The sequence below is a fragment of the Canis aureus genome, chromosome 26 (genome assembly GCF_053574225.1).
Source record: "Canis aureus isolate CA01 chromosome 26, VMU_Caureus_v.1.0, whole genome shotgun sequence".
In the NCBI taxonomy this organism is placed as follows: domain Eukaryota; kingdom Metazoa; phylum Chordata; class Mammalia; order Carnivora; family Canidae; genus Canis; species Canis aureus.
The window spans coordinates 52137890-52163593 of record NC_135636.1 but is presented as its reverse complement, the minus strand read 5'-3'; the positions used below and the strand labels follow the sequence as shown (position 1 = coordinate 52163593).

At 64.6% G+C, this 25704-nt stretch overlaps 2 protein-coding genes and 1 long non-coding RNA gene across 5 annotated transcripts; 2 read left to right on the top strand and 1 right to left on the bottom strand.

The window, feature by feature from the left end:
* The first annotated feature begins 110 nt into the window (after window positions 1–110).
* On the top strand, window positions 111–4810 carry LOC144298681 (uncharacterized). The gene is made up of 2 exons (XR_013365623.1): window positions 111–3722; window positions 4162–4810. It is a non-coding gene; the product is annotated as an uncharacterized LOC144298681 (long non-coding RNA).
* MRGBP (MRG domain binding protein) lies at window positions 4554–11722 on the bottom strand. The gene is made up of 5 exons (XM_077873851.1): window positions 11544–11722; window positions 8199–8320; window positions 6270–6351; window positions 5876–5950; window positions 4554–5496 (listed from the first exon to the last, which is right to left on the bottom strand). The coding sequence occupies exons 1-5, from the start codon at window positions 11689–11691 to the stop codon at window positions 5315–5317; spliced, it is 609 nt and encodes a 202-aa protein (XP_077729977.1). The 5' UTR covers window positions 11692–11722; the 3' UTR covers window positions 4554–5314.
* Window positions 5851–24962, top strand: LOC144298680 (uncharacterized). Of its 3 annotated transcripts, none has more exons than XM_077873852.1 (8): window positions 5851–7625; window positions 7728–7912; window positions 14422–14527; window positions 15642–15834; window positions 15923–16007; window positions 21847–23236; window positions 23591–24438; window positions 24597–24962. In XM_077873852.1, exons 2-6 carry the CDS (start codon window positions 7882–7884, stop codon window positions 22014–22016), a joined length of 585 nt encoding a protein of 194 aa, XP_077729978.1. In that variant the 5' UTR covers window positions 5851–7625; window positions 7728–7881; the 3' UTR covers window positions 22017–23236; window positions 23591–24438; window positions 24597–24962. The 3 variants fall into 3 exon arrangements, 1 of the variants encoding a protein (XP_077729978.1); XR_013365621.1 differs by having other exon boundaries at window positions 5864–7625; window positions 7728–8343; window positions 23591–24433; XR_013365622.1 differs by lacking the exons at window positions 21847–23236; window positions 23591–24438; window positions 24597–24962 and adding an exon at window positions 16127–16242 and having other exon boundaries at window positions 5874–7625; window positions 7728–8343.
* The last annotated feature ends 742 nt before the right edge of the window (window positions 24963–25704 follow it).

The following is a 25704-nucleotide window of genomic DNA, read 5'->3' as shown; positions in this document are numbered from 1 at the left end:
TGTGGGCGGGGCCGAGCCTGTGGGCGGGGCCGGGGCAGGCCTGGAGGAGCGAGGCGGGCTGGTGGGCGGGGCGAGGGGCGGGGCCTGGCCTGGGGAGCGGGGCGGGGCGGGCCTGTGGGCGGGGCCGGGGCGGGTCGAGGCCGCCCTCCGCCGGGAGGATGTCCCCACTCCCGGAGCATCCCTCCGGAGGACGCCCGCCCCCTTCCGGCTGAGATTCCTCCCAGGTGTCTCCCCCGGCCCTGCCCGCCGGTGATTCCTCCCAGGAGGATGCTCCCCACCCGGCATGTCCCCCCCAGGAGCCCCCACGATATCCCTTCCCCCTGGGAGAATGTCCCCCCTGAAGGATGTCTCCCTGAGGTTGTCCCTGGAGAACGTCTTCCCCCGGGGGAATCCTTCCCAGAATATCCACCACCACCCTCATCCATCCCTGGGCAACCCCCTAGAGACTTCCCCCAAAGTCCTCTCTGAGAATGTCCCTCCCTGGAAGATGTCCTTCCCAGGATGCAGGGGACGTCCCTGGCGGATGCTCATCCTAGAGAATCACTCCCAGAATACCCCCCAGTTCAATACCCCCCCCCACCCACCCTGGAAGCCTCCCCTGGAGGATTCTCTCCCAGGAGGATGCCTGCCCCTGGGGGATGTTACCCTGTAGGGATGACCCCCAGGAGGGTACCCCCTGGAAGCCATCCTCCCAGAAGACGCCCCAGGATATCCTCACCCACGATACCCCCCAAGTGTCGGTGGGGTTTGGGTCTCATTAGAGGCTCCTTTGGGGAGCCTCCACCACCCCCCAGACTGTAGGCAGAAGTCATTCCTGGGGGACTAAGGCGGAGAGCCCTGTGTCCCTCCATAGTTGGTTGACAGCGGGGCCGCTGGCTTCTTCAGGGCACCGAGAGTGCTACAGTGTGCCGTCACTGGGGGCCAGACTCTGTCCCCTTAGCCGCAGTCTTTCAGTGGTAAGAAGGCCCAGGTGCTGCCTGCACTTAAGGGAGGCCCGACAGCAGGACACAGAAATGACTGGGGGTCACCCCGAGGCCGTCCAACACATGTGACAGCTAGGCACCCCTCAGGGGCCTGTCCAGGGGCTGGGGGTGGCTGCTGGCAGCTGCCCTCTTTACTTACACGCGCACATTTCAGACACCTGTTCAGAGGCAGGTGTAGGCTGGAAATCACCTTCAGCTGCAAGCCTCCCAGAGGCTGCGGGTCCCTCGCTGGTCTCCTCCTTGACCTGTGCTGGTGGTCACAGGAGCTGCAGCCGTGCTGGGGACCCACCCCTAGAATGAAAGGTGGGGGTGGCCCCCCGGGCGGCCTGCTGTAGCTAATACACCACTTTATTGTTTCAAAAGCCTTAGCTAAAACTGAAACCTGGCTTTTAGATGGATCTGGCCATGAGGGTGAGTCCTGGGGTCAAGCCCAGCCCCCCAGGGACACTGACTGCTCAGCTCCCTGCCAGCCAGCTCGCAGGCCCTAGGCCGCCTGCACAGCCAGTGGCCGCCCAGAGCTCACCAGAACCTTCCCAGCTCGGCTGTGGGCACAGCTGCAGGCCTTTCCTGGGGATCCTCATTCATTCTCTGGTTTGCTCTCACCTGGCTGGACCTGGTGTTCACACCACCCCACTTCCTGTAAGGACGGTGGGGACTCCCCAGAGGTACAGACATCTGGGCCTGCCTGCCTGCTTCCTTCCTCCCTTCCTGCTTCCTTTCTCCTCCCTCCTCCCTCCCTCCTTCCTTCCTTCTACTTTCCTTCCTTCCTTCTTTCCTAGATTTATTTATTTGAGAGAGAGAGAGAGAGAGAGAGAGAGAGAAAGAGACAGGCAGGAGGGTGCGGCAAAGGGAGAGGGAGAGAGAGAGAAACCCAAGCGGACTCTGCCCTGGGCGCGGAGCCAAGACCTGAGCTAAAACCAAGCGGTCGCTGGAACGACAGAGCCACCCAAGGGCCGCTTTCTGGGCATTTCTGCACGCGGTCGGCCACAGAGGCCAGGGCAGGTCTCAGGGGAGCGGGCAGCCCGTGCGCATGTGGCAAGGCCGGCCCAGTGCGGATTGCCAACGGGGGCCTGGCCTGCGGGTCACCTGACGGACAGCTGGCCCTGGAGCCCCTGGCTCTGACGGCCCGGCAGGTGGCAGCAGGAGCCTCCGACAGAGGTGTCGTGTGTTGGGGGCAGCAGCACAGGGTGTGGCTGCTCTGAGAGGCACTGGGGGGAGGCTGGGCCTCGCTCCTGCCCCAGAAAACAGAGACAAGCGGAAGGCGCAGCGACATCTTGCTTGGTCTTCGCAGCCGATGCTCAGAGTGGCCCTGGGCTGCGGCCAGCGGGGCCGGGACTACAGACACCCTGAAAGGCTGCTCTTAGGACATCGCCCCGTTGCTGTTTTACAAGAACTGGTGGCAGCCAGCTGCGCCTTCCGTTCCTCTGCTCTTCTGTACCGTTCGCCCAGGCCCGCCTCAGGCCTGCTGAGTGGGAGCCAGATCCTGCCGCAGGATGAAGCGGGAGCCGCCGTCCGTGCTAAAGACGTGGCCATGTGCCCTCCGTGGCCCGGGATGGCCGCTGCTTGCTGCACGGGGGCGCGGGGGGCCGGGCGGGGGCGCTGTGCTGCAGGGTGGCCCGCTCCCCGCCGCGGGGTCCCGTGGAGCTCCCAGGCAGAGCCAGTTGCAGCCACGTTACTCGTTACTCGGCCAAAGTCCCATCCTCACCCCACCCACCCCAGGGAGCCCTGCTGCAGCCCACTGCTGCTCACTATGTGCTACGTGGGGTGGGGGTGAGGCTGGCCCAGAGCCCAGGGAGCTGAGACACCCCCCCCCCAGGACAGGGGCTGCTCTGTCCCGGTCCTGGCCCGCAGCCTCTGCAGGTCCCTGTCTACGCGGACCACGCAGACCACGTGGACCACTGTGCTTCCCTTTGTGCCTCCTCACCCCTTGGGCCTCATCCCAGCTCTAGCCTCCGACTCATGTGAGGGCGTCGTGAGGCCCTGAGGCCCCAGGAGGTTCAGCTCCCAGATGCCTGTGAGCTCCACCTGCCCCGACCGCACCAGCACGCACCCTCGACAGGCCGCGCTGTGCGAGAGCCGAGACTGCGTGGGCCTGCCAGGTCGGGGTGCTTGGGCGGCCTCACCCCTCCCGAGGACTGCAGCCCCTGCAAGCACAAGGGCATGGGGACGGGGCCCCAAAAGGACGCCTGAGGCTGAGGGGCCACCGGCTCACCCACCTGCCTCGATGGGTGTGCCCTGCCCGGCCCTCCCCCCTTCTCCTAAGAGGGTAGCAAATAACCAGGCAGGTCTGATTTACTGACCAGGCTTTTCCAGCATGTTCTGAGGTGCCTGAAGATACTGTTTCAGGTGGGGGTTTACCTGGCAGCCTTGGGAAGACCCCCCCCCCCCACCTTTGTTAGGACCCTTGGCTACCACAGAGCCATTTGCCCCGTTTCCCTGCCAGTTCCGAATCTCGAGGGACCAGGCTTCTCTCGGGCATCACAACGCGCGCCGCAGGACCTGGCGCAGAGCGGACCCTGGCTGCCCTGGCCCCCGACACGCACGGAGCATGCTCCCTGCCTGTGCACACAGAGCGACAGAGGGCCCTGCCTGGGTGCCCGGGGGGTGAGCCTGGGTCGACCATGGACCGCAGGTCTCATGGGCCCGCCTCTCAGAACACGGAAGAAACGCCAGTGGCAGGAGCGCGTGGGGAAGTGGACCCTTGGATCCTGCCCTAACCCTGACCAGGCTCTTGCTCAGGTAGATCCGTGCAGGAGGCCCGCCCCCCACCCCCTGCCCCCCTGCCCCCCAGTCCCCCAGGCCCTTGGCCTCCCATCCCCAGCCCCCAGCCCCCCACCTCCCAGATACCCGGCTCCCAAGTCCCCTGGCCCCCCAGTCCCCTGGTCCCTGGCCCCCCAGCATCCCAGCCCCCCAGGCCTCCCATCCCTCCGCCCCCCCAGGCCCCCCAGCCGCGGGTCCACCTGTGCTGAGCTGGCGCTCCTGGTTCAGGAGCAGGGCCGCAGGGCTGGGCTAGCCCTGTTCAGCTGCAGCCCCAGGGTTCTGTGCCAGGGGCCCGGGCCCCACAGGCGACGGTGGGCTTGGTGCAGGCCGGCCTCCCACCGCGTTGGGCTACCCCGAAGTGTGCGGGGCGCGAGCCTGGGTCTGGTGGGCTGCACCGCTGCCCGCCTCCTGCTCCCAGATGGTGGCTGGGCTTTCACCTTCCCCGAGACTTGTCAAGATGAAGAGCCTGGGACTTGGTGGCTGACCCGGGGGGCGGGCGCCTCCTCCTGGCTCTGCCTGGATGACTGGACCCTCCCCGTGGAGGACAGACTCAGCCCGGAGTCTCACGGCCGGGAGGACGAGCCAGCCGCCGGCTCTGCTTGTTTGCTGTGCTAGCACTTTGTATCTGAAGGACTTGTCACACTCAACAACAAAGTTTCCACTCCGGCCGTGTTTCCAGTTGGTGCATACATTGTATCCGGTGAACACTAAGAGGCCCGAGTGGAGGCTGCCTTAGGCACCTTGGAAAAATCCGCTTCCTGCTGTTAGAAAAGGGAACTTATTCTGGCATCAAAATCACAAGACTCTGGCTGCTTCTCTTGTGCTTTAATGGTCGGCACTCAAACGACAGCGTGTCAACGGCCCCGGCCTGCGCCTCCCTCCACACACTCATTTGGTCTGTTTGCAAGTTACCGGGTGATACAAAAATAGCCCGTACAAACTCTGTTTCCCGCATATAAAAACCGAGCGGAAAGGGTCTCAGTAGTCACTAACACAAAGCATCTCAGGAAAAATACAACACAGGTTTAACTTCTGCAGTATTTTTTTCATATAAAACACTAGTAAAATAGGCTTCTTAAAAATTAAATAGTGAAATACCACCAAATTATATACATCGTTACAGTACAAGTGAATGAGGCAAAGTATCCAGTTCTCGGTTTCTCGGGCGCAGGCGCTGTGCGGCGGGGAAGCCTGTCTCTCTCTCCCGAGGTGGCAGCCGCTTTACGAAGAGTGGCTGGCCGACGGACAGACGGAGAGACGGACAGAGCCGGGTCGCCCAGCAAGACCAAGGTTCCTCAAGGACGCAGCAGGCAGGGCCGCCACTCCGGGGGTCCTGCCCGGGCCGGGGCTCTGCTCCCGGGAGCCCACACGGCGGGAGCTCACCGCGGCACTGGGGAGGGGCCGGGGCCTCGGCGCCCGAGCCGGCCCCGCACTCTCGGGCCCACCGGAGCCCCAGGTGGTCGCAGGGGGCCCTGTGGGAGCCTCAGGCACCGAGGCAGGCGGCGGGCTGGGGGCGTCCGGGGGGCCGCGGGGGGACAGCAGCGCCCGCCCCCTGCGTGGCTGAGCCGCCACTACGTTCGGCGCCGCTTGGCAGCGCTGGGGCTGGAGGGGTTGCTGTTTGCCGTGAGGACTTTGTCGGTGACCCGGCTGCGCTTCCGCTTGTCCGCCCCCTCCTTGGACCCCAAGTCTGACGGGTTCTTGTCTTTGCTGGACTTCTCGGTTGCTTTCCCCAAGCTTCCTGAAGACGAAAAAACTGGGAGACAAAATCATTTGGCTGAAAACAGAATATCCAGAGTTTTATTTCATCTTCCTGCTCGGTTACAGAAACCTGCCTCTGCACGCGCGCCACCCTGAGGTGGGTCCTCCTGACGACGGGGCCCCCTCGAGGCCCTGCGTGCAACCCCCCACCCGCCGACCCTGCCACGCGGAGCTCGCCTGTGCCCGCCGCGCGCGCTTTCCGTCCGCCTGCCACGTGCCGGGCCGAGGCTGCTCTGGGCTCGCGCGTGCCGTGGGCCACATGCCCCCACGCGCGGCTCCCGCTCAAGCGGGTGGAGGAGCCGACAGGGCCGCCCAGGCGGGGGACATGGGGCTGTGCCGGGGCCCAGGGGTGGGTCGGGGTGCCCCCCGCTCACCATCGTCCGCCCCGTTGTGGGGGTCCACGTCTTCCTTCATTTCCTCCTTCATTTCCTCTTCAATGACCACTTTTCCTGTGGGGCGACAGCTGACGTTTACCAAAACGGTGGGAGACGCGGCCCTGCCCAATGCTGCGGACGGCTCAGGCCGGGGACGGCTGTGTGTGTGGTTCTCAGCTGCCGCCAGGCCGCTTTTAAAGAGAGCCGATTGTTCTTGAACCAGTTCCCCCCAGCCCCCGAGGCTCCCCAGACCACCCCCCGTCCACCTGGCCCAGCACCGCCAGGCCAGCGACCCTCACTCCTCCCTGAGGCCCGAGACTGTGCCCGACACCATCACCCCCGGCTCCCTCCTGCCTTCTAACCCCGAACCGGACCCGACCTGCCAGAACCTCACCTTCTCGGACTTCGTGAATGATTTCTTCCGGAAGGACGAAATTCCTCTCTGGATTTGGAAATGGAAGGATCTCAGATTCATGCTGATGGCAAAAACGATGATTTTTGTTAAAGAAACAAAAAAATATGTGATTTTACCAAGTCACCAAAACCACGGAAGAGCCCATTTAGGAGCACCCGATGAAGGCCTACAACCGTGTGGGGTGGCGGAGGCGGTGGGGGTGAGCGGGGCAGGTGCCCTTTCCGCTTGCAGTCTACAAGGAGCTGGGCTTTTCTAACAGACAAGCAGAAGGCAAAGCTATTCTGTGAAGCAGGGGACCGGCCAGCAGAAGAGGTCAGGGACAGGAGGCTGGGCGGACCCCTCGCCTGGCACGCCCCTAGGGACAGGGTGGGTGCAGGCCCACACTGCCCTACAACTGCCCTACAGCGGCTCCGTCCCCATCAGAGTACGTTCAAGGGCAGTGACTGCTGCGGGACACTGGTCCCTCCAGCCTTAGAGAGCAGGGGCTGGAGAGACAAGCTGCCGCCTGGAAACCAACAGGCACAGAGACCCCGGAGACCCAGGACCACTGGTGGAAGGGCGAGGGGAGCTGGCACAAAGGGTCTGTATGGGGCGGGGGCCTCTTTGCAGTCTGGGGGCTGCGTTACAGCGACCTGCTAGCCCGCAAACGCGCTGACCGCTAGCTCCTGGAGCTTCAGAAACCCCGAGTCCTGGGCCTCAAGTCCCCCGGGGGCGGGGGCAATGGACTCACACTGCCAGGGTCCTGCCTGCCTCTGCCATCAGCCCCACAGGGCTACTGGGGTCTAAGGAGGCTACAGCCTTGAGGTCTCGCCTGGTCCCGGACAACAGGCAGGATGAAGACAAGGGAGAGGGTTGGACCGAAACCCTTGAGTGGAGCCCTAGGCTTCCCGGTGTCTCATGGGCCTGCTGCGGGCGTCAGGGTCTGTCTCCGGGCTGTACCAGGGGCCCCCCCAGGACAGGGCGTCCCTGCCACCCTCACATCTGTGTCTGGCTTCTGGCCCCAGTGGCCTAGTGTCAGGGCACAGCAAGTCTGGGGACCAGGTGACCCCAGAACGTGACAGATGTGGGGGTGAGGCCCTTGGGGAGGGGCTCCTTCAGCACGGCAGCTGCTCCCAGCAACAGCCGCTCAACCTTTGGGCCAGGCCTCCCATCCCCGGGGCACAGCTGTCACCTTTATCCCCTCTCTAGGGTACAAAGGACATGCCATGACCTGTCCACGGCCAACAGGAAACAAGGGAAGCTCTGGATCTGGACAGAGAACTCTGGACTCAGCTGCAGGGCTGGTGTGGCCCTGGGTCAGCCAGGGAGGCAGAGACCGCCCTCACCCCGCCACAGGTTCCTACCCCTCTGCTCCCCTGTAAGTCCCACTCCCACCCCACTCCCCAGGGGCTCTGGCCTCCTCTGAGCTCCTTGACCCACCATCTCGTGCTGCCACAGGGCCCGGACACCTGCTGTTCCTTCTGGCCCTGCTGGTTCCCTAGTGAACCTGCCTGCCTTCAGAGGACATGAGCTGGCGGTCCATGAGGACGGGGACCCTGCCTGCCTGCTTCCCACGGAAGCCATATTCACCTGACTTGCACTTGGATCCGTCATGTTCCTGCCTGGAGACCCCAGGGCCTCCCGTAAGACCAACGTGGCCTTAGGCCTCAGCTCCCTGGTCACTTCCCCGGGGACATGGTTAGTGACCGCCCCACGTAAAGTAGGTTCTGTGAAAGTAGCCAGTTCCCATCACCAGGTTTGTGTTTTTCCTGAAACCACTTGGAGCTCCCTTAGTAACAGCTGCCCCTGGATTATGCACAGGGCACAGGGCCCCCCGAGACAGGGCCTGGCGGACACAGAAGAGAAGCTGTGTCTGGGAAGGGGGGGGGCCGGCTTTAGGAGGACCGGGGAGGGTGGGATCCAGCTCACCAGTGCCTGCATGTCATACATGGTGCTCAGATGGTCCCAGATGACCTTGGATGGGACCTGCCGACCAATGTTCTGGCTGAACTTGTCCCGGATACAGATCATGTGGAAGTGTCGGTTCACACCTGTGACAGAGAGGAGTCAACCTGTAAGGAGGGGAGGCTAGTAGCTAAGGGGGAAGGGAGTAGGGGAGGAGGCAGGGGTCTGCATGGGAAGGAGAGAAAGGTAAAGATGAGGGTAGCAGAGTGGGTGTAGGAGATACAGAGGGAGAGTACAGGAGAGAAGAAGGTCTGCAGGGTGGCTGGATGGGCTCAGGAGGGGGCAGGATTGGCAGGGGTGAGTGGGCTCAGGAGGGGACAGAGGAGGGGTGCATGGTGGGCAAGGGGTGGGTGGGCGTGCTCGAGGGGGCAAGCGTGGGTACAGGAAGGGTCAGGAGGGGGAAGGGTGGGGTGGGTGGGCTCAGGAGGGTACAGGAGGGGTGTAGGAGGGGGGCAGGTCAGCAGGGTCGGTGGGTGGGCTCAGAAGGGGACAGAGGAGGGTAGAATAGTGGAGGGCAGGAGGGGGCAGGGTCGGCAGGTGTGGGTGGGCTCAGGATGGTAGAGAAGGGTACAGGAGGCATAAGGAGGAGGGCAGGAGGGGACAGAGAAGGGGATAGAGGAAGGATGCAGAAGGGGTGGAGAAGGGGCAGAGGAGGGCAGAGGAAAGTAAGGAGGGAGGGAGAGGAAAGTAAGGAGGAGAGAGGAGGATAGAGGAGGGCAGAGGAGGGTAGAGGAGGGTAGAGGAGGGCAGAGGGGGGCAGAGGAGGGCAGAGGAGGGGAGAGGAGGGCAGAAGAGGGCAGAGGAAGGCAGAGAAGGGCAGAGGAAGGCAGAGAAGGGCAGAGGAAGGCAGAGAAGGGCAGAGGAGGGCAGAGGAGGGCAGAGGAGGGCAGAGGAGGGCAGAGGAGGGCAGAGGAGGGCAGAGAAAGGCAGAGGAGGGGAGAGGAGGGGAGAGGAGGGCAGAGGAGGGCAGAGGAGGGCAGAGGAAGGGAGAGGAGGGCAGAGGAAGGGAGAGGAGGGCAGAGGAAGGGAGAGGAGGGCAGAGGAAGGGAGAGGAGGGCAGAGGAAGGGAGAGGAGGGCAGAGGAAGGGAGAGGAGGGCAGAGGAAGGGAGAGGAGGGGAGAGGAGGGCAGAGGAGGGGAGAGGAGGGCAGAGGAGGGGAGAGGAGGGCAGAGGAGGGGAGAGGAGGGCAGAGGAGGGCAGAGGAGGGCAGAGGAGGGGAGAGGAGGGCAGAGGAGGGGAGAGGAGGGCAGAGGAAGGGAGAGGAGGGCAGAGGAAGGGAGAGGAGGGCAGAGAAAGGGAGAGGAGGGCAGAGGAAGGGAGAGGAGGGCAGAGGAAGGGAGAGGAGGGCAGAGGAGGGGAGAGGAGGGCAGAGGAGGGGAGAGGAGGGCAGAGGAGGGGAGAGGAGGGCAGAGGAGGGGAGAGGAGGGCAGGGGAGGGGAGAGGAGGGCAGGGGAGGGCAGAGGAGGGGAGAGGAGGGCAGAGGAGGGGAGAGGAAGGGAGAGGAGGGGAGAGGAGGGCAGAGGAGGGGAGAGGAGGGCAGAGGAGGGGAGAGGAGGGGAGAGGAGGGGAGAGGAGGGGAGAGGAGGGGAGAGGAGGGGAGAGGAGGGCAGAGGAGGGGAGAGGAGGGCAGAGGAGGGGAGAGGAGGGCAGAGGAGGGGAGAGGAGGGGAGAGGAGGGGAGAGGAGGGCAGGGGAGGGCAGAGGAAGGGAGAGGAGGGGAGAGGAGGGGAGAGGAGGGGAGAGGAGGGCAGGGGAGGGCAGAGGAAGGGAGAGGAGGGCAGAGGAGGGCAGAGGAAGGGAGAGGAGGGCAGAGGAGAGGAGGACAGAGGAGGGCAGAGGAAGGGAGAGGAGGGGAGAGGAGGGGAGAGGAGGACAGAGGAGGGCAGAGGAAGGGAGAGGAAGGGAGAGGAGGGCAGAGGAGGGGAGAGGAGGACAGAGGAGGGCAGAGGAAGGGAGAGGAAGGGAGAGGAGGGGAGAGGAGGGCAGGGGAGGGGAGAGGAGGGCAGGGGAGGGCAGAGGAATGGAGAGGAGGGCAGAGGAGGGGAGAGGAGGGCAGAGGAGGGGAGAGGAGGGCAGAGGAAGGGAGAGGAGGGGAGAGGAGGGCAGGGGAGGGCAGGGGAGGGCAGAGGAAGGGAGAGGACGGCAGAGGAGGGCAGAGGACGGCAGAGGAAGGCAGAGGAAGGCAGAAGAAGGCAGAGGAGGGCAGAGGAAGGCAGAGGAGGGCAGAGGAGGGGAGAGGAGGGCAGAGGAGGAGAGAGGAGGGGAGAGGAGGGGAGAGGAAGGGAGAGGAGGGCAGAGGAGGGGAAAGGAGGGCAGAGAAGGGGAGAGGAAGGGAGAGGAGGGCAGAGGAGGGGAGAGGAGGGCAGAGGAGGGCAGGGGAGGGCAGAGGAGGGGAGAGGAGGGCAGAGGAGGGCAGAGGAGGGGAGAGGAGGGCAGAGGAGGGCAGAGGAGGGGAGAGGAGGGCAGAGGAGGGCAGGGGAGGGCAGAGGAGGGCAGGGGAGGGCAGGGGAGGGGAGAGGAGGGCAGAGGAGGGGAGAGGAGGGCAGGGGAGGGCAGGGGAGGGCAGAGGAGGGCAGAGGAGGGCAGAGGAGGGGAGAGGAAGGGAGAGGAGGGGAGAGGAAGGGAGAGGAGGGGAGAGGAAGGGAGAGGAGGGCAGAGGAGGGGAGAGGAGGGCAGAGGAGGGCAGAGGAGGGGAGAGGAGGGCAGAGGAGGGGAGAGGAGGGCAGAGGAGGGGAGAGGAGGGCAGAGGAGGGGAGAGGAGGGGAGAGGAGGGCAGAGGAGGGGAGAGGAGGGCAGAGGAGGGGAGAGGAGGGCAGAGGAGGGGAGAGGAGGGCAGAGGAGGGGAGAGGAGGGGAGAGGAGGGGAGAGGAGGGGAGAGGAGGGGAGAGGAGGGGAGAGGAGGGGAGAGGAGGGGGAGGAGGGCAGGGGAGAGGAGGGGGAGGAGGGCAGGGGAGAGGAGGGGGAGGAGGGCAGGGGAGGGCAGAGGAGGGCAGGGGAGGGCAGGGGAGGGCAGAGGAGGGCAGGGGAGGGCAGGGGAGGGCAGAGGAAGGGAGAGGACGGCAGAGGAGGGCAGAGGACGGCAGAGGAGGGCAGAGGAGGGCAGAGGAGGGCAGAGGAGGGGAGGGGTGCAGGAGAGTGGACGAGGGGTGCAGCAGGATGGAGGAGGGGGCAGGAGCGGCCGCGGTCGGCGGGGAGGGCGGGTGGGCGCGGGGGAGGAGGAGGTGCGGGGGGCGGGCGGCCTGCGAGGCCCCGCCCCCCGGCCGTTGCCCGGCCCGCCCCGCCCCCACGCGGGTCCGCGGCCTCCGCTCACCGACGGGCTTGTGGCCCAGCATGGCGTGGAAGAGGCACACCTCCACCTCGGGGCTCCACACCACCGTCTCCTCGGCCGGGCTGGTGGCCGCCTCCCCCGGCCCCTTGTCTCCCGGCGCGCCGCCGCCGCCCACCTCGGCCTCCCCCATGGCCCGGCCGCCCAGCGACGAGCCCCCGGCGGGAGCGGGCGCGGCCACGGCCTCCGCGCAGGCGCACTGGCGCGGCGGGAGCGCGCGGCGGGAGCGCGCTCCGGCTCGCGCGCGGCGCAGGCGCAGGCGCAGCTGAGGGGCGGGCCCCGCGGCGCCCCCTGGCGGTCGGGCGGCGCGGCACGGGCGGCCCCGGGCGGACGGCGGAAGCGCACCGGAGGCGAGGCGGGGGCGCCGCTGCGCCGCTCCGGGTGCGGCCCCTCGAGCCGAGCGCCGGGCGGGGCGGGGCGGGGCTGCGGCCGCACTTCCCCGACTGCGGCCCTAAGCGGGAACAGCAGGCCACTGGCCACGCCCGGCGGCTCCCAGGGGCCCGGCCCGACCTGACCTGGCCTTGACCGCGGGCCTCCGTGGAGGTGACACCGCGCCCCCCTCCGCTCGGGCCCCGGAGGGGGCGGGGCCGGGGCCGGGGCGGGGCCTGCTCCGGGGGCGGGGCCGGGGCGGGGCAGCCTGCAGGGAGGAAGTCCTCCGAGGCATCGCTGGACCAGGGCCGCCGGCCCCGCCCCCGGAGCAGGCCCCGCCCCCGGAGCAGGCCCCGCCCCCAGAGCAGGCCCCGCCCCCGAACCAAGCCCCGCCCCCGAACCAAGCCCTCCCTGAACAGGCCCCGCCCAGGCCCCGCCCAGGCCCCGCCCCCGCCCCGCCCACCGGCGCGGGGCTGGTACCGCCGCGGGGAGCGCCCCTGGCCTCCCGCGGGGCGTGGACCCTGCTCGGCTGCCCGGGCCCCTCCGCGGCCTCCGCCTCCTCCTCCGTGCGGTGGGCTCGCTACCGGCGTTCCCGGGGCTGCTCAGCGGTACCGCCGAAGGTCCGGTGCCCCGACGGCGCCCCCAGCAGGCTCAGGCCCCGGGACCTCGGGGTGGGTCAGGGCGGGCTCAGCGGGCTGGGGCTGGAGCCCTGTCTGCGGAGGGAGCTGCTGCGGATGCCCCTGCCCTCCATGGCCCTCGGGTCCCGGGGTCAGCAGAGCGCCCTGGGGGGCCGGACGCAGGCAGAGGGGCGGCAGGACAGGCCTGCGGGGCCGGGCGCTAGAAGGTGGCCTGCAGGGGGAGCCCAGTTGGAGGGCCCAGGGGGACCAGAGCCGGCCAGGCCTGGCAGGCTGGGGAGGGAGGCGGGCCGTGGGTGGGGGCTCAGTCCTGGACGGTGGGACCATGGCGAAGCTTCCTGCCCTGACCGCCGCACAGGAGGAGCCGGTGGGTCCCCCGCGGTCCTACCAGGTCAGCCAGGGCTCCCCGTTCGTTGCCTGCTGGTCACGCCTTCCCTGCCGGCTTGTCACATCACGGCGGCCAGGGCCGATGTGGCACACGACAGGTGGACGGTGACCATCGGTTCACAGACCCAGTAACCAACTGACCAACTCACTCTCCTGATCCCCCCGCCCCCGCCTCCTGTATTGTCTTCATCTTCAAAAGATGCAGTTGGCCTCCCAAGTGTCTAATCCCAGCCATGGCAGGCTGGGGCCCCAGAGGGAAACACGTAGGCCCTGGAAAGGGACCTCTCCCATGGCCGGTGAACGCACAAGCCACCAGGTTTATTCATCAGTCTTGTATGAATTTGGCTACTGGGAATTATTCCCAAGACCAGCTCTAGGTTCTGCCCACGTGGAATGTGTTGCCTGGAGAGCTGATGTCATCTCGGAAGGCAGTGACCATTGCTTATCAAAGGGCGCCTATGCTCCACTCCCAAGGAGCCACCTGGTTGTTGGTTGTGAGAGCTGGGTTCAGGGGAAGCAGTGTTTGGAAGGCTTTGATCAAACACGCCCTGGTGTGTCCACCTGCCCTGGGGAAGTGTCCTCCTCTCTGACCGGGTCCCTGGGACAGAAATGGGATCCTTCCCCAGCCTGGCTGGCACTCCCCTGCGGGCCAGTCCTCCCTGGCGCGCACTGGAGTCACCTCTGGGACACGGGAGGAATTCCCGGACGTAGGAGGCACAGCTTAGAGTTGGGAGGCCAGCTGCGGACCCACGTCCACTGCTCGACCATGGGCCTCCTCGGGCCTCGCCCTCACATCTGCACATTGAGGACAGCGCGTTATCCCCGGTCCCGGGCTGAGGGGCCTCAGCGGGTGAGGTGCCCCAGGGCCCCCGGGGGCACCAGCCAGGGTGGCGTTTCCCACTCCAGACCGGCTGGGACTTGCAGCCCACAGTCACACCTCTAGGGGGCATCCCTCACCCGCTGTTTGGACTCAGACCGGCTCCAGTCTCAGAAATCTGCAGGCAGAGACCCAGTGAAGGCTTTTCCTGTTCCCCTGGCATCTGCCCCAGGGGCCAGTCAACGCATTTTGGAAAGAAAGTCCAATTCTTCAGACACGGCCGATGAGGAAGCGCTGTGATGGCCCCAGGGACATTTGTCCTGCCACTGGGCATGGCTGTGCAGTCAGCTCGGTGGATCTTCGCAGCACCCGCTGTCACCTGCGGGGCTAAGCCTGGCCCAGAGGAGGAGGGGAGCCCCGGGGTGCCAGGCACCGTGGCTGGGCACTCCTGATGGGTCAGGGGGTGCGTTGCCTTCTTCGTGGAGTGGCCAGACTTAACATATCAAAGATGACCTCAGTGAAAGTTGAATTTCAGATAAAAAAGAATACTTTTGCAGTATATTTATGTCTCAAATACTGTGTGGGATAAACTTAGAGCTAAACGTATTCTTTGCTCATTTTCTGTCCGAGTGTTACCGTGTGTCCTGTGTTGCAGCTGATGATCCTGCTCCTCTGTCTGCGTTGCTGTCCGGTCAGCAGCTCGATGGCTCCTGCACTATGCTCATGCCAGGCCCGCAGTGTGGCGCCTGCTTCTCGCTGAAGTGAGCGTGTGCGGGGGGGGGGGGGGCGGACAGGGATGCCCTGGCACCGCGGGGCGCGCCTTAGGATGTAGAGGGGTGAGTGACGCGGGCTGTGACAGCCAAGGGCAGACCCCAGGCCCGGCTCCCCAGGCGCCCATTTGTGGGTAAGAGCGCACAACCATCGATGTCCCCACCTCCCGCCTTGACGTCCCCTGGGCACATGTGCCATGAAAAGCCACGCTGCCCTGGAGTCGGGTGCGTTCGTCCCTCCGGTCCCTGGGCTCAGGGTGGACCCTGCTGAGGAGGGGCAAGTTCTGGCGGCCCGGGCTGCTCAGCGTGCACACACTCACCGGCAGCACACACGCATGCCCACACGGGGGTCTTGTCAGAAACGCAGACTCTCCCTTATGGGCACATGCACACAGGCGTGCACACACACATGTGCACACACGCACGTGCAGCACACCCAAATCCGTGGAGTCCACATCCGCCCTCCAGGGTCTTCGTGCGAGGACCACACGGGGGGCTCCGGCCAGTGGCCTCTCTTCCAGGTCTGCGGGGACCTTGACGCGGGCTGGGGGCCAGGTTGAGCTGCTTTAGATCATCTTTTCATTTCCTGGTTTCCCGGGAAACTGAGCCTCACGTCTCCTACCCGTTGGGGGACGCGTGGCCTGCGAGCGCTTGGTGGCCGGAGCCAGGCCCTAGGGACGGCTGTGGGAACCATGGCCTCCCCTGACCGTAGGGGCCAGGCCGTCAGAACGCACCCTGGATACTTTTTGCCAGTGACTATTATTCTCCTATTTGTGGGCGGGGAAACTGAGGCACGGGACTGCTGAGTAAGGGGTCTGCTACGCCAGCCAGGCTTTGACCGCAGAGGGCCAACCGTGTAGGCTCTCACCCTGAGGGTGGGCGTCCCAGGGGACGGCACTTGTGTTTTGTCCCCGCTATGGGGACTGACAGGTCGGCCCTCCTCCTCCTCCTCCTCTTCCCACAGCCCCCGGGAGCCCATGGGCCAGTTTGCAGGAACCCCGTTGTCCAGGAGGGGGGTCGGCGCCCAGGGCGGGGAGAGCATGGGCAGAGGTGTGGGGACGGGAGCCCCACTGCTCTCAGGGGGCTTATTTCAGCATCTTGGCAGGTCATGGGCCAGCCCGGGGACGGGGCGGACCCTGGACCTCCAGGGCTGCGGACGTGGGGGCGGAAGACGCCCTCCCAGCATGATGCGCAGCCGACCCCTGCCCCACGGCCTCCCGCTCCGAGGGCCTGGGCGTACCGGTCGAGGCTGGGTCCTTCCCCGTCCACTCGGCGTCCGGCGCCGGCCGCTTCCCTGGGTACGTACCATGGAAGGAAATGATTCGTGGGTCAACGCGGAGAGTAACTAATGTTCTCTTTGTAAAAGGAAACAATTCTGTTTTACAGGCAGGAAAAGTCACCCTGAGAGAGAAGCCCCGGGCCCCGCACGGCCCGAGCCCGGCGTCCTGGCCTCGCCTGGCTTCCGTCCACCGTGAGCGAGGAGGGGGATGCGGGCTTTCAGGGTCAGCGGGGGCCCTGGGTGGCACGAACCGCCCTACCGCAACGGCACCTTGTCACAAATGGCGTTTGTCTGATTTCATATATGATTAGCTCCCGGATCCTGGCTTTCTCGGCGCCCGGAGCAAGCGTTTCTGCTCAAACAACTCCCCAACCTGCTTCTTTTTTCTTTTTTTTAATTTTTTAAAAGTTTTTATTTATTTATTCATGAGAGACACACACAGAGAGAGAGAGGGGGGGGACAGAGACCCAGGCCGAGGGGGAAGCAGGCTCCATGCAGGGAGCCCGACGTGGGACTCGATCCCAAGACCCCAGGATCGCACCCTGGGCTGCAGGCGGCGCTAACCGATGAGGCCCCCGGGCTGCCCCCCAACCTGCTTCTTAAAATGAAATCACCTTCGTGTCACTTGAACCCCACAGTGCTGATGGCTGGAGGGGGAGGTCAGCGTGCGCGTAGGCGCCGTGGTGTGTGTTTGCCAGGACACAGATCCATAGACGTGGTACGCAGGCCTTTTGGGGCAGGACGCCACTCGGGGTTCCTGGGGTCTCGTGCAGAGAACCGTTCCGGGCCCGGCGGGAGGAAACGCTCTCACGGAGGACCAGCTCTCCTTGGTTTTGGACGGGAGGGGAGGACCCCTTGCCCTGTTATGGGGCAGCTGAGGACCCGCCGAGGACCCGGCAGTGGAAATCACCGTGATCTCGTGTCCCCAGAGCCCACAGTCCTGGCCACCACTGTGGTCTGTCCCCACTGACCCCATGTGATTCCTGTCATGTGAGAATGAGTTTTCCACTGCCTTCACTCGGGCTTGAGGGGCAGGGACACAGGATAGCTCGGGAGGGCCCTCCAGTCCCTGTGTGCAGCAGGCGTCTCCGTCTGAGACACCCCCCGTCCCCCGCCGCCTGGGCTCCTTGTCCTGCAGCCCTGTGCACTGGGTCCCAGGGCCCCGGGCTCCGTGTGGACACAGGACACCTGCCTGGACCAGGGGGGCCCCTGGCTAGCTCATCTCTGAGGCTGCTGAGTCAGGCTACGCCCCGGTGGCCCGCTCATGCTCGTGCTGGGTTAAGCTGGAAATGCTGGCCCTTCCTGAGACAGACTCCAATGTTGGGGTGAAGCAAGGGGGGCTCAGAGCCAAGCGCCCCTTTTGCCGCAGCAGCCGGTGGCTACCAAAGCTGACAGCTGTCCTCAGCCGTGACCGTGTTTCAGGCCGGGGGGAGGGCTGTGAGCTGGAGCAAAACCCCGGGCTGCTTACACCCCAACCCAGGGACGCCAGGGCGGCCTGGCCTGCCTCGGGCGAGCGGCTCCCGAGCCCCGCGTCAGGCAGCCCGCTGGCCGGGGGGTGGGGGGGGGTGGGGGGGTGCAGAGCCTGTCTGCCCGGTGCGTGCCCAGCGCAATGTGCTGCCTGCTAACCCGGCTGGAGAGCTCCCGGTGATGCTGACCGATGCCTCTGACTTTGGTGAAGCTGCTTGGGTTTTACCTACGGAGGCTTGGGGCGGGGGGGACAGAGAGCCGCTTGCTTCCCCGGGACTCACCGCCCGCCCCTCCCGCGGGGCCACCGCGGTCTGAACACGGCAGATGGAGCTTCTGCCACAGTCTGGGCCAGAACCTGATTGTTGGCACCCCCAAAGGAGCCCCTAGCAGGTCCCTCGGAGTACCCTGGGTCGTCTGGGCCTCGGTCTGGGCCGGGAGGAGGATTCGGGGAAGAAGCCCACTCCCGGCCGCTGCTCTTGCATGCGTGGCACGTGCAGTACTCACAGGGCACCCCCATCCCCGAAATTCCCACTGTGGGGCACAGAGCCCCTTCCCTCCTCCAGGCACCAGACCTTGCCGCGTCTCACTGCCTCATGAAGTCAGCAGCAGACACATCGCGCTGCAAGCCCTGGGCTTCGATGGGGGGGAGGGGGAGCTTCATTTCCTGGTTCAGGAGCTTCCCCTGAGGAAGCGAGGGGATGCTCTCCAGAACGGGGTGTGAGTTACTTGCGTCCCCACCTGGCCCTGGGTTGGGGTGCTGGGGGGCTGCTGCCGACCTTGTCCCACCCCCATCCTTCTTCCTCCCCTTGCCCCCAACTCCCTCCCCTGGAAGCGATGAGGAATACATGCTTGTATTCTGAGGCCATGCTCCTCCCTTGCCCCTGTCATGGTCCTGAGGTGCATGGTCTCCCCACCCTATGATGGCCAGTGGGTGGGAGGTCCCGCCTATGCAAAAGCCTCTAACTGGGGGAGGAACCATCTAGAAGCAGCAGGTAGGAGGGGTGGTGGAACGGCTTGGATCTCTAGCACCTGGGCTGGGCCTGTTTGGGCTTCCCTGTCATGTGAGACTGCATGGGGTCTGGGGCTTGGCCCAGGGCTGATTTTCTACCCTCGTGTCTGTGGCCACATCACTATGTTTCCCCCCCCCACCCCCGCACCCCCGTGGAGCTACTGGTGGAAAGTTCTAATTGTGATCTGTGCACTCAAGCACCAAATCCTTTCAGTTCTCTCCATGGGCACAGCTGTTCAGTCCATGTCCATGGTGCAGCTGCCAAACTCAGCACAACCCTCATTTCCAAATGGAAATTTCCTTGGCAAAGTTTGGCAGGCCCTGGCCTTGTTATTAGCTGGTTTTTTGGCTCTGCAGGCAAGAAGCTTCCTCATGTTGCCTCTCTGCAGATGGAGGGGCATGACAATCTGTGAAAAGAACAGTGGCTTCTTCCTGAAGTGTCCTGCATATCTCCTTCACCACCCACCCACCATCATCCACCCACCATCCATCCACCATCCATCCACCCACCATCCATCCACCCTCCATCCATCCATCCATCCATCCATCCATCCACCATCCATCCACCCATCTACCTACCATCCATCCATCCATCCATCCATCCACCCATCTACCCACTATCCATCCACCCACCATCCATCATCCATCCATCCATCCATCCATCCATCCATCCACCATCCATCCACCCATCTACCCACCATCCATCCACCCACCATCCATCCATCCATCATCCATCCATCCATCCATCCAGCCACCATCCATCCATCCATCCACCCAACATCCATCCATCCACCATCCACCCATCCATCCATCCACCTATCCATTCACCATCCATCCACCCACCATCCATCCATCCATCTACCCACCATCCATCCATCATCCATCCATCCATCCATCCATCCATCCATCCATCCATCCATCCACCGACCATCCACCCATCCACCATCCACCCATCCACCCACCATCCATCCATCCACCATCCATCCATCCAACCTATAAACACTTAAAGGGGTGCCCACTCTCTATGTGCCAGGCACTGAGGAGTGAACACAGCTCACACTGGTGATAGGAGAACATAATACATATAGGAAATAAAGCGTAACAAGGCTGAAGCAGCTGTGTCAGCAGCAGGAGGAGGCCCAATCGCCCTGAGGCCACGAGGTGCTCACGTGAGGTTCTTCTTCGTACCACCTTTCTGCATATCTGACAGCTATTTCTCCCCCTCAGAACTGTACTGCCCAGGGCGACCCACTTTGCCCACCTCGTCGCAGCATCGTGGTGAATGACACAAATATTTTTCTGTCTGTGTGTCATTGTTTCCCAACTATCTTGACTCGTGGCCACTGAGAATTCTGTTTCCCATAAAAATTAACACTTGATTTTCCCCAAAACCTCCTCTTTCCTCCACCTGTTTGTGAGGTTGGCAGTGGTTGCTTCTGTGGGGCTTGGGGCTCTCCCCATGTCCAAATCAGACACCTCAGCAGCCTTCAGGTGGCCAGTCTGGGAAACTCTGACCGAAGCAGGAAAGGAATCCAACCTCACAGTGTGGTGGACACAGAACAGGCCAAGATGATGGACCAAGCTGTTTCCTTTGCATTCTTGATGTAACCTGCTCGATTCCAGGACTCAGAGACCCGGCCTGTCCACCAGAGGCCTCTCCCTCCGTGTTGTTGAGAAATCACAAGGAGCACTTCTCTGCAAAGCAAACCTTTTCTCCTGGGCTCGAGTAAGAAAGGGACCCGGACAATTCAGCCCATCCACACACAATCTTTCCTGTGACCCCAGCACTGAGCCTGTGTCACATCTGAACCCTGGGAGTCACAAAGGATCCTTCTGGGAAAGCCAAAGTTCCAGCAGGGCTGGCCACGAGAGCAGAGAGGGGAAGCAGTGGAGGGAAGGGGCCCATGGGATGTGGGCCCCAGCCAGGGCTAGCGTGTCTGTCCTCCGTCTGCCTCCCGCTCCTCTGCCCACTGCCCGGTGGCCACGCTGTCCTGCCTACCCTGCCCCACAGCCATCTTCCTCAAGGGTAGTGCTCAGAATGCCATGGAAGGCAGGGCCTTGCTGGTTTGGGAGCTCAGACCTGTCGATGCCTTGAAGGCACGGATCCAAGGTGACCCCAGGTGACTCGTGGTCCCCAACTCAGATCCAGGATGTAGCCTGCTCAGGACAAAGCAGGGGATGGCTGCAGAGCTCCCAGACTTGGAGCACACCTGCGGGGAGGGCGCCGGGGGTTCCCGGGTCTGGCGGAGCCAGGTCGTCTAGTCCGCAGGTGACGTCGACGTGCAGACGCAGCCTCTGCACAGGGCCGGGGGAGGAGCTCAGCTCAGGGTTCAGGAGCAGGTTTATCCTCCGCCCCTGTGCACGCAGGCATGTGCCCGGACAAAGCTTTCTTAATAGCAAAAGACTGAAGACACCTTGCATTTGCGTCGGAAGGGCACGATTTGCAGACTCGCAGGAAGGTGCACCGCAGGACTCGTATCCGTCCCCTGGCGCTGCCGCAGCAGGTCACCACACCACAGCAGCGGCCAATAGCGCCGTAGACAGTCTCAGGCTCTGTAGGTCAGAGGGCTGGTGGGCTCAGCTGGGTCGTCTGCTGAAATTGAGGGGTCACCAGCACGGCTCCTATGGGGGCTCCGGGAAGAAGGCACCACCCGCTTGTGCAGGCTGTGCTCAGGATCCGGGTCCTTGCTGGCCGTGGTCGGAGGGTGTCCCCAGCACTTCTGGCTCGGGCCTCTGCCTCCACCTTCAAAGCCAGCAAAAGCGGTGGGGTCTCTCCCACACTTGGAGTCTCTTAGTCTCCCCATCCTGCCTCTGGAGATGCCCCAGAAGTTCTCTGCTTTTAAAGGTTTATGTGACTATTGGAGCCCCCCTGGAAATTCAGAATATTCTTCGTACCTTAGTGTTTATGGCCTTAGTGCCATCTGCAGATTCCCTTTGCCCTGGTGTGGAAGGGCCCGTGTGAACAGGATCCAGCCCTCGGGGGTGGGCGGCCTGCCTCCCACGGACGCCGGGCAGCTGTCGCTGGAATGAGGCACGTCTGAGTGTGCGTGGACGGGTGGGGTGCAAGCTGCAGTTAGGTGTTAGTGCTGACACGGGGCGGCCCGTTTGCCCACGTTCCTGTGCTGCTGGCTGGTCCCTTCAGGAGGGCAGCAGCCTCCCGGGCCGCCTCTGGGAGGCCTTAAGGGGCAGCAGGGAAGGCATTTTTCTGCACCAGCTTTGCCACTCTTTGGTGTCGTAAGCGGATTGGGAAGCTATTTTGGGGTCCCCGGCGAGTAACTGCCAGAAAGCCGTTTAAAGTCACCTACAGGTACTTGCCTTTGAAGAGCCGGCAGCTCCGCCGGGCGTGTGCCGGTGGCCAGCAGTGAGGCTGTTGTCATGGTTCCTTGGATTACACGTGGCGTTGGCTTCTGGATGGATGAGAAGCGCTTACGTGCGTGCTCGGCTGGGGAGGTGTGCTGGAGTGTGTTCTGGGGCCGTGGGAGGCTGTGCTGGGCTTCCTTTTATTTTTAGGGGTGTCAGCATGTCGGGGTACAGCACCTACCACTCTTCCAGCAGCACGTGGGCTCTTCTCGGGGAAAGAGCCACATCTACGGGTGCGTGAGAAAGCCAAGCATCCCCTGCTCAGCAGCTTCAGGCTGGAAGGCATCCAGGTGACACGAGGAGAGACGCAGCGCCAGGCACACGGAGTCGGAGTGACTCATGGCATGTTGGGGAAATACAGCTAAAAACAGAACCTGCTAGCCGGGCAAACCTCTCTGCAAAGGTAGAGAGAGAGAACGGCTTCATTATCGAATGAGCGCTACGCCAGCACGCAACGTGCCTCCAGGCCGCCTGCCAAGAGGTGCCGAAGACGGAAGGAAATCTCACCCTTTCCTGGAGCCAGGAAAACACGACCCACTGGACACGCGGTCTTTGGCTCGTTGGGCGAGTTCTCCGGGAGGAGCGCTTGACGGAACCATCCACCCCACGCAGCTCACCGCAAACCCACCGGGCACTTGGGGTGACCATCTGTGTTACTCGTTGGCTTCATCGAAGGAGAAATAAGGCCTGGCCTCTTTACGGCAGGAGGGAGTTCTGGGGGGAGGTGTCCCGGGAAGTCGGCTCCTGCCTCGGGGGGTGTGGTGCCAGCCTCCCTGAGAACTCATCTCAGGGAGGTGGCTCCCAGGTCCTTGAGATACACGGCCCTGGGCAGTCAGCTGGTGACAGGTTTCCTTAGCTTTAAAGGGCTTTACACACCTCCCAAAGGAACGTACACCCCACTCCAGAAAGACTTTACAATTCCCAGTTTTCTAAAGTAGATGGTGGAGGAAAGGGGAGGGGGCCTCTTTCCCTTGCAGCAGCAGGGGGAGTCCATGGTCGGGCTTGTCCTTGCGGCAGCGCCAGGGACCCGGAGGGGGCACACGCGCCGGCAGGCAGGGGCCCGGGCTGCTGAGGGCGCAGGTGGCCGGGTGCAGGCCCCGGGTGCAGGCCCCCGCCGGCCACGGCTCCCAGCCCCGCGATCCAGACCGGCCCGCCCGACACCCGGGGCCTCAACGTCCCCGTGACACGGCGGTGCTGGCAGTCCTCTGGGGCCGCGGCAGGGACGCCAAATCGCAGGAGGTTGGTAGGCAGAGACGTGATGCTGGGGAGGTGCAGCGGTTGGTCATCCTCCCTGCGGTTGGTGAGGGGACGGCGGGGCGGGCGGAAGGCCGGCAGGTGCTTCGGGGAGGTGGGCGGGGTGGGGGCTGCGGCCAGGGCTGCCCCTCCGCCGGGAGCACGGGGAGGCCGGAGGGTGCGGAGGCAGGTGTTGGGAGCAGGGGAGCAGCAGGCCCGGCTGGGACCCCCCAGGATTCGGCGTCCATCAGGGTCACCATCGTGAGGTGACCGAGGTGGACAGAGGCCTCCCGAGCACAGAGCCACCTCATCGTGCAAGAGACCGTCTCTCCTTTCTTGGTGCTCCCATTGGGTGAGGCCAGGCTGGGGTCTGGGTGGGGGGCAGGCAGGGTCAGGACCCAGGGTGGAATGGGGGGGCCTGAAAATTCATTTCCCGCCCACTCCCACCAAGGCTGACCCCCCCGGGGCCGCGGGGGACGGGGGACAGCCCGCTCAGGGCTCCTTCTCGGCCCTCCTCCTGCTGCAGTGGGCAGAGGGCGAGTCTCGGGGGCTGCTCCCGACCTGGGGTCCCGAACCGGAGACACGGCCTGCTGTGCAGTGGGGCTCTGCTCTGCGGGAGGCCGGGGTGGCTGGGCCTCCCCCCACCACCCCGCCCCACCCAGCCGGGCCCACTGACGAGTCGCTTTCTAATGTAAACGGATGACAGGGGCGCCCGGAGGAGCCTGGCTGCCGGGAGGAGGAACGTGATTAGACTCATTTGGGCCCAAGAGCAGTGATAGATGTGGACAGACCGAGCCGCCGGCTGACCCAGTGTCTGCCGGGCGCCGGGGGCCCCTCCGCAGGGCCGGGCCCGCTGCTGGACGGGTGGCTCCTGGACGCCCCGCGCACGAGCTCAGACGGGACCCCCGGCCCTGCCCACCTGCCCGTGGCTCTCCCGCCTGCTCTCGCGGGTCCCTCTCCCACCCCCGGGCCAGCGTGCTCCTCCCAGCCGCCCCGCGAGCTCCTCCCTGTGCACCCCAGTCTCCCCATCGCATTTGCTGTCTTCCCGATTCCCATCTGTCCTCCTTGGGATCAACTCAGGGTCCCCACACAGCCTGGCTCTGGCACCAGGGAGGGGCTCAGGCAAAGTCGTCCATGGGAACCTCCACGTACCGGGTGGGCCCTGGGGGAGCACAGCCAGGGCTGCCCCTGTACTGCCTCCTCCAAGCAGCCTCCCTGGATTAGAGCCACCAGCCTGCCTGGGGTGAGGGGGGCTCCGCTTCCTTGCCGAGCTGGAGGCTCTGTCCCCCCCCCAGCCTCCCTGGGTGGCCCAGTCTGGGCGGGAGTCCCTGGAGGACGCTGGGAGGCTGGGGTTTGGGTGGGAATTTGATGTTTTCCGGGGCGTCCCCTCCTGTTGGGTGCCGCTGAGGCCCCCAGGGTGATACAGATGATTTTGAAATGGGACCTTCACGTCTCCATCGGGCTCCTCGGATGACTCGGGGCTGGAGAAGCCTTGGCTGTGTGCTGGTTGCCCATCCAGGGCGAAGCGCTTTCGGAGGCAGGAAGGCCCGTAAGGTGACACCTGCGTGGGGGCGGGTGGGCTGTGTGTGGCCAGGGGTGGGGACACGGGAGGGGCCTGGTGGAAAGAACGCTGGGCCCGAGTTGGGACACCAGAGCTGCTGACCCCGAGGGACGGCACCCCCTCTCCCGCCCTGACTCCATTTCCTCACCAGGAAGAGGAACTGTCTCCTTCCTGCTCTGCGACCCCTGCGAGATCACACGACTGACCAGAGCGCGGCAGGGACTTCGCGTCCCTTCGCTGCTGTCCTGCCCCCTCTGTCCCCTCCTCACTGTCCCCCCGCTGGCTCCCCGGCCTCACCCGCGCTGTGTTCGGAGGTGGCTAGGCAGGGAAGGATGGGCGTAAAGGCCCGGCCCCCGGCCCAGCTCCCAGGACACCTGGAGGGCCCTTGTCACGCCTGAGCCCCCACGGTCAGACACGGCAAGTCCTCTGCTCGGGCACTCGGGGACGGGACCTCTCTTGGACACCAGACAGGCCATTTTGCTTTTGGAAACATCTGAATGTGAGAGATTTATTTTAACTTTGTGTCTGAAAGTTGGCTTCATGAGAGGGCGCCGTGCGGCTGACGGGGCTGCATCCCCAGGGCGGGCACGCAGGTGCGTGTGAGGGCGTGCACGCCAGCCAGGGGTCGGTGCGTTTGCACGGCAGCTGGCACGGCCACCGGCTGGGCGACAGGCCCCCCGTCGGCCCGCGGTGATGATGTCGGGTGGGACCAGACGCGCACCACACTCGGTTCCCAAACTCTTTCATGTCACCCAGACCTCCCGTGATGGAAGGGACCGCTTCCTAATGAAGGGGAAAGCCTTCCCCTCGCCAGCGGACCTGCACACGGCCGGGTAGGCAGGCGGGCCCAGGCCGCCTTCCACGCCGCCGCCTCGCTCTCCCGTCCCGCCCTCTTGTTGCCAAGTCTCGCCCCGGCTCGGAGGCTGAGCTCACGGCCCTTGAAAAGCAGAGGCAGGGGGGGTGGCTGTGTGGACCGGTTGGCGCGTGGCGGGGTGGCGCCCACAGGGAGCTCTTTGCCAAGCAGAGCAGAGAAGCCACACAAGGATGCCCTGCGACGCGTCTGCCCAGCCGGAGGGCCCAGTGCAGGCCGGGGTGCTGGCTGGGGGGCGGGCGTCTCCGGGACAGCCTTGGGTGCCCTCCTCCGTTCCTGCCCCTGCAGGGGGGTGAGGTCTCTGGAAGCTTCCTTGCAACCTCAGCATTTCAGGATTTGGCCCAGCCGTTTAGTATTATATTTAATTGTCATCATTATTAGTAATTCA

Bases quoted from the DNA above. Each gene is read 5' to 3' on its own strand.
- LOC144298680 (XM_077873852.1), top strand. From the start codon at position 7,882: ATGTTCCTGCCTGGAGACCCCAGGGCCTCCC. The intron at 15,835-15,922 runs GTACGTACCATG...TCTGTTTTACAG, and splicing joins GGCGCCGGCCGCTTCCCTGG to GCAGGAAAAGTCACCCTGAG. The intron at 16,008-21,846 runs GTGAGCGAGGAG...CTCTTCCAGCAG, and splicing joins TCGCCTGGCTTCCGTCCACC to CACGTGGGCTCTTCTCGGGG.
- MRGBP (XM_077873851.1), bottom strand. From the start codon at position 11,691: ATGGGGGAGGCCGAGGTGGGCGGCGGCGGCGCGCCGGGAGACAAGGGG. The intron at 6,352-8,198 runs GTGAGCTGGATC...TTTTGCCATCAG, and splicing joins TGTATGACATGCAGGCACTG to CATGAATCTGAGATCCTTCC. The intron at 5,497-5,875 runs GTGAGCGGGGGG...TTTGTCTCCCAG, and splicing joins CCACAACGGGGCGGACGATG to TTTTTTCGTCTTCAGGAAGC.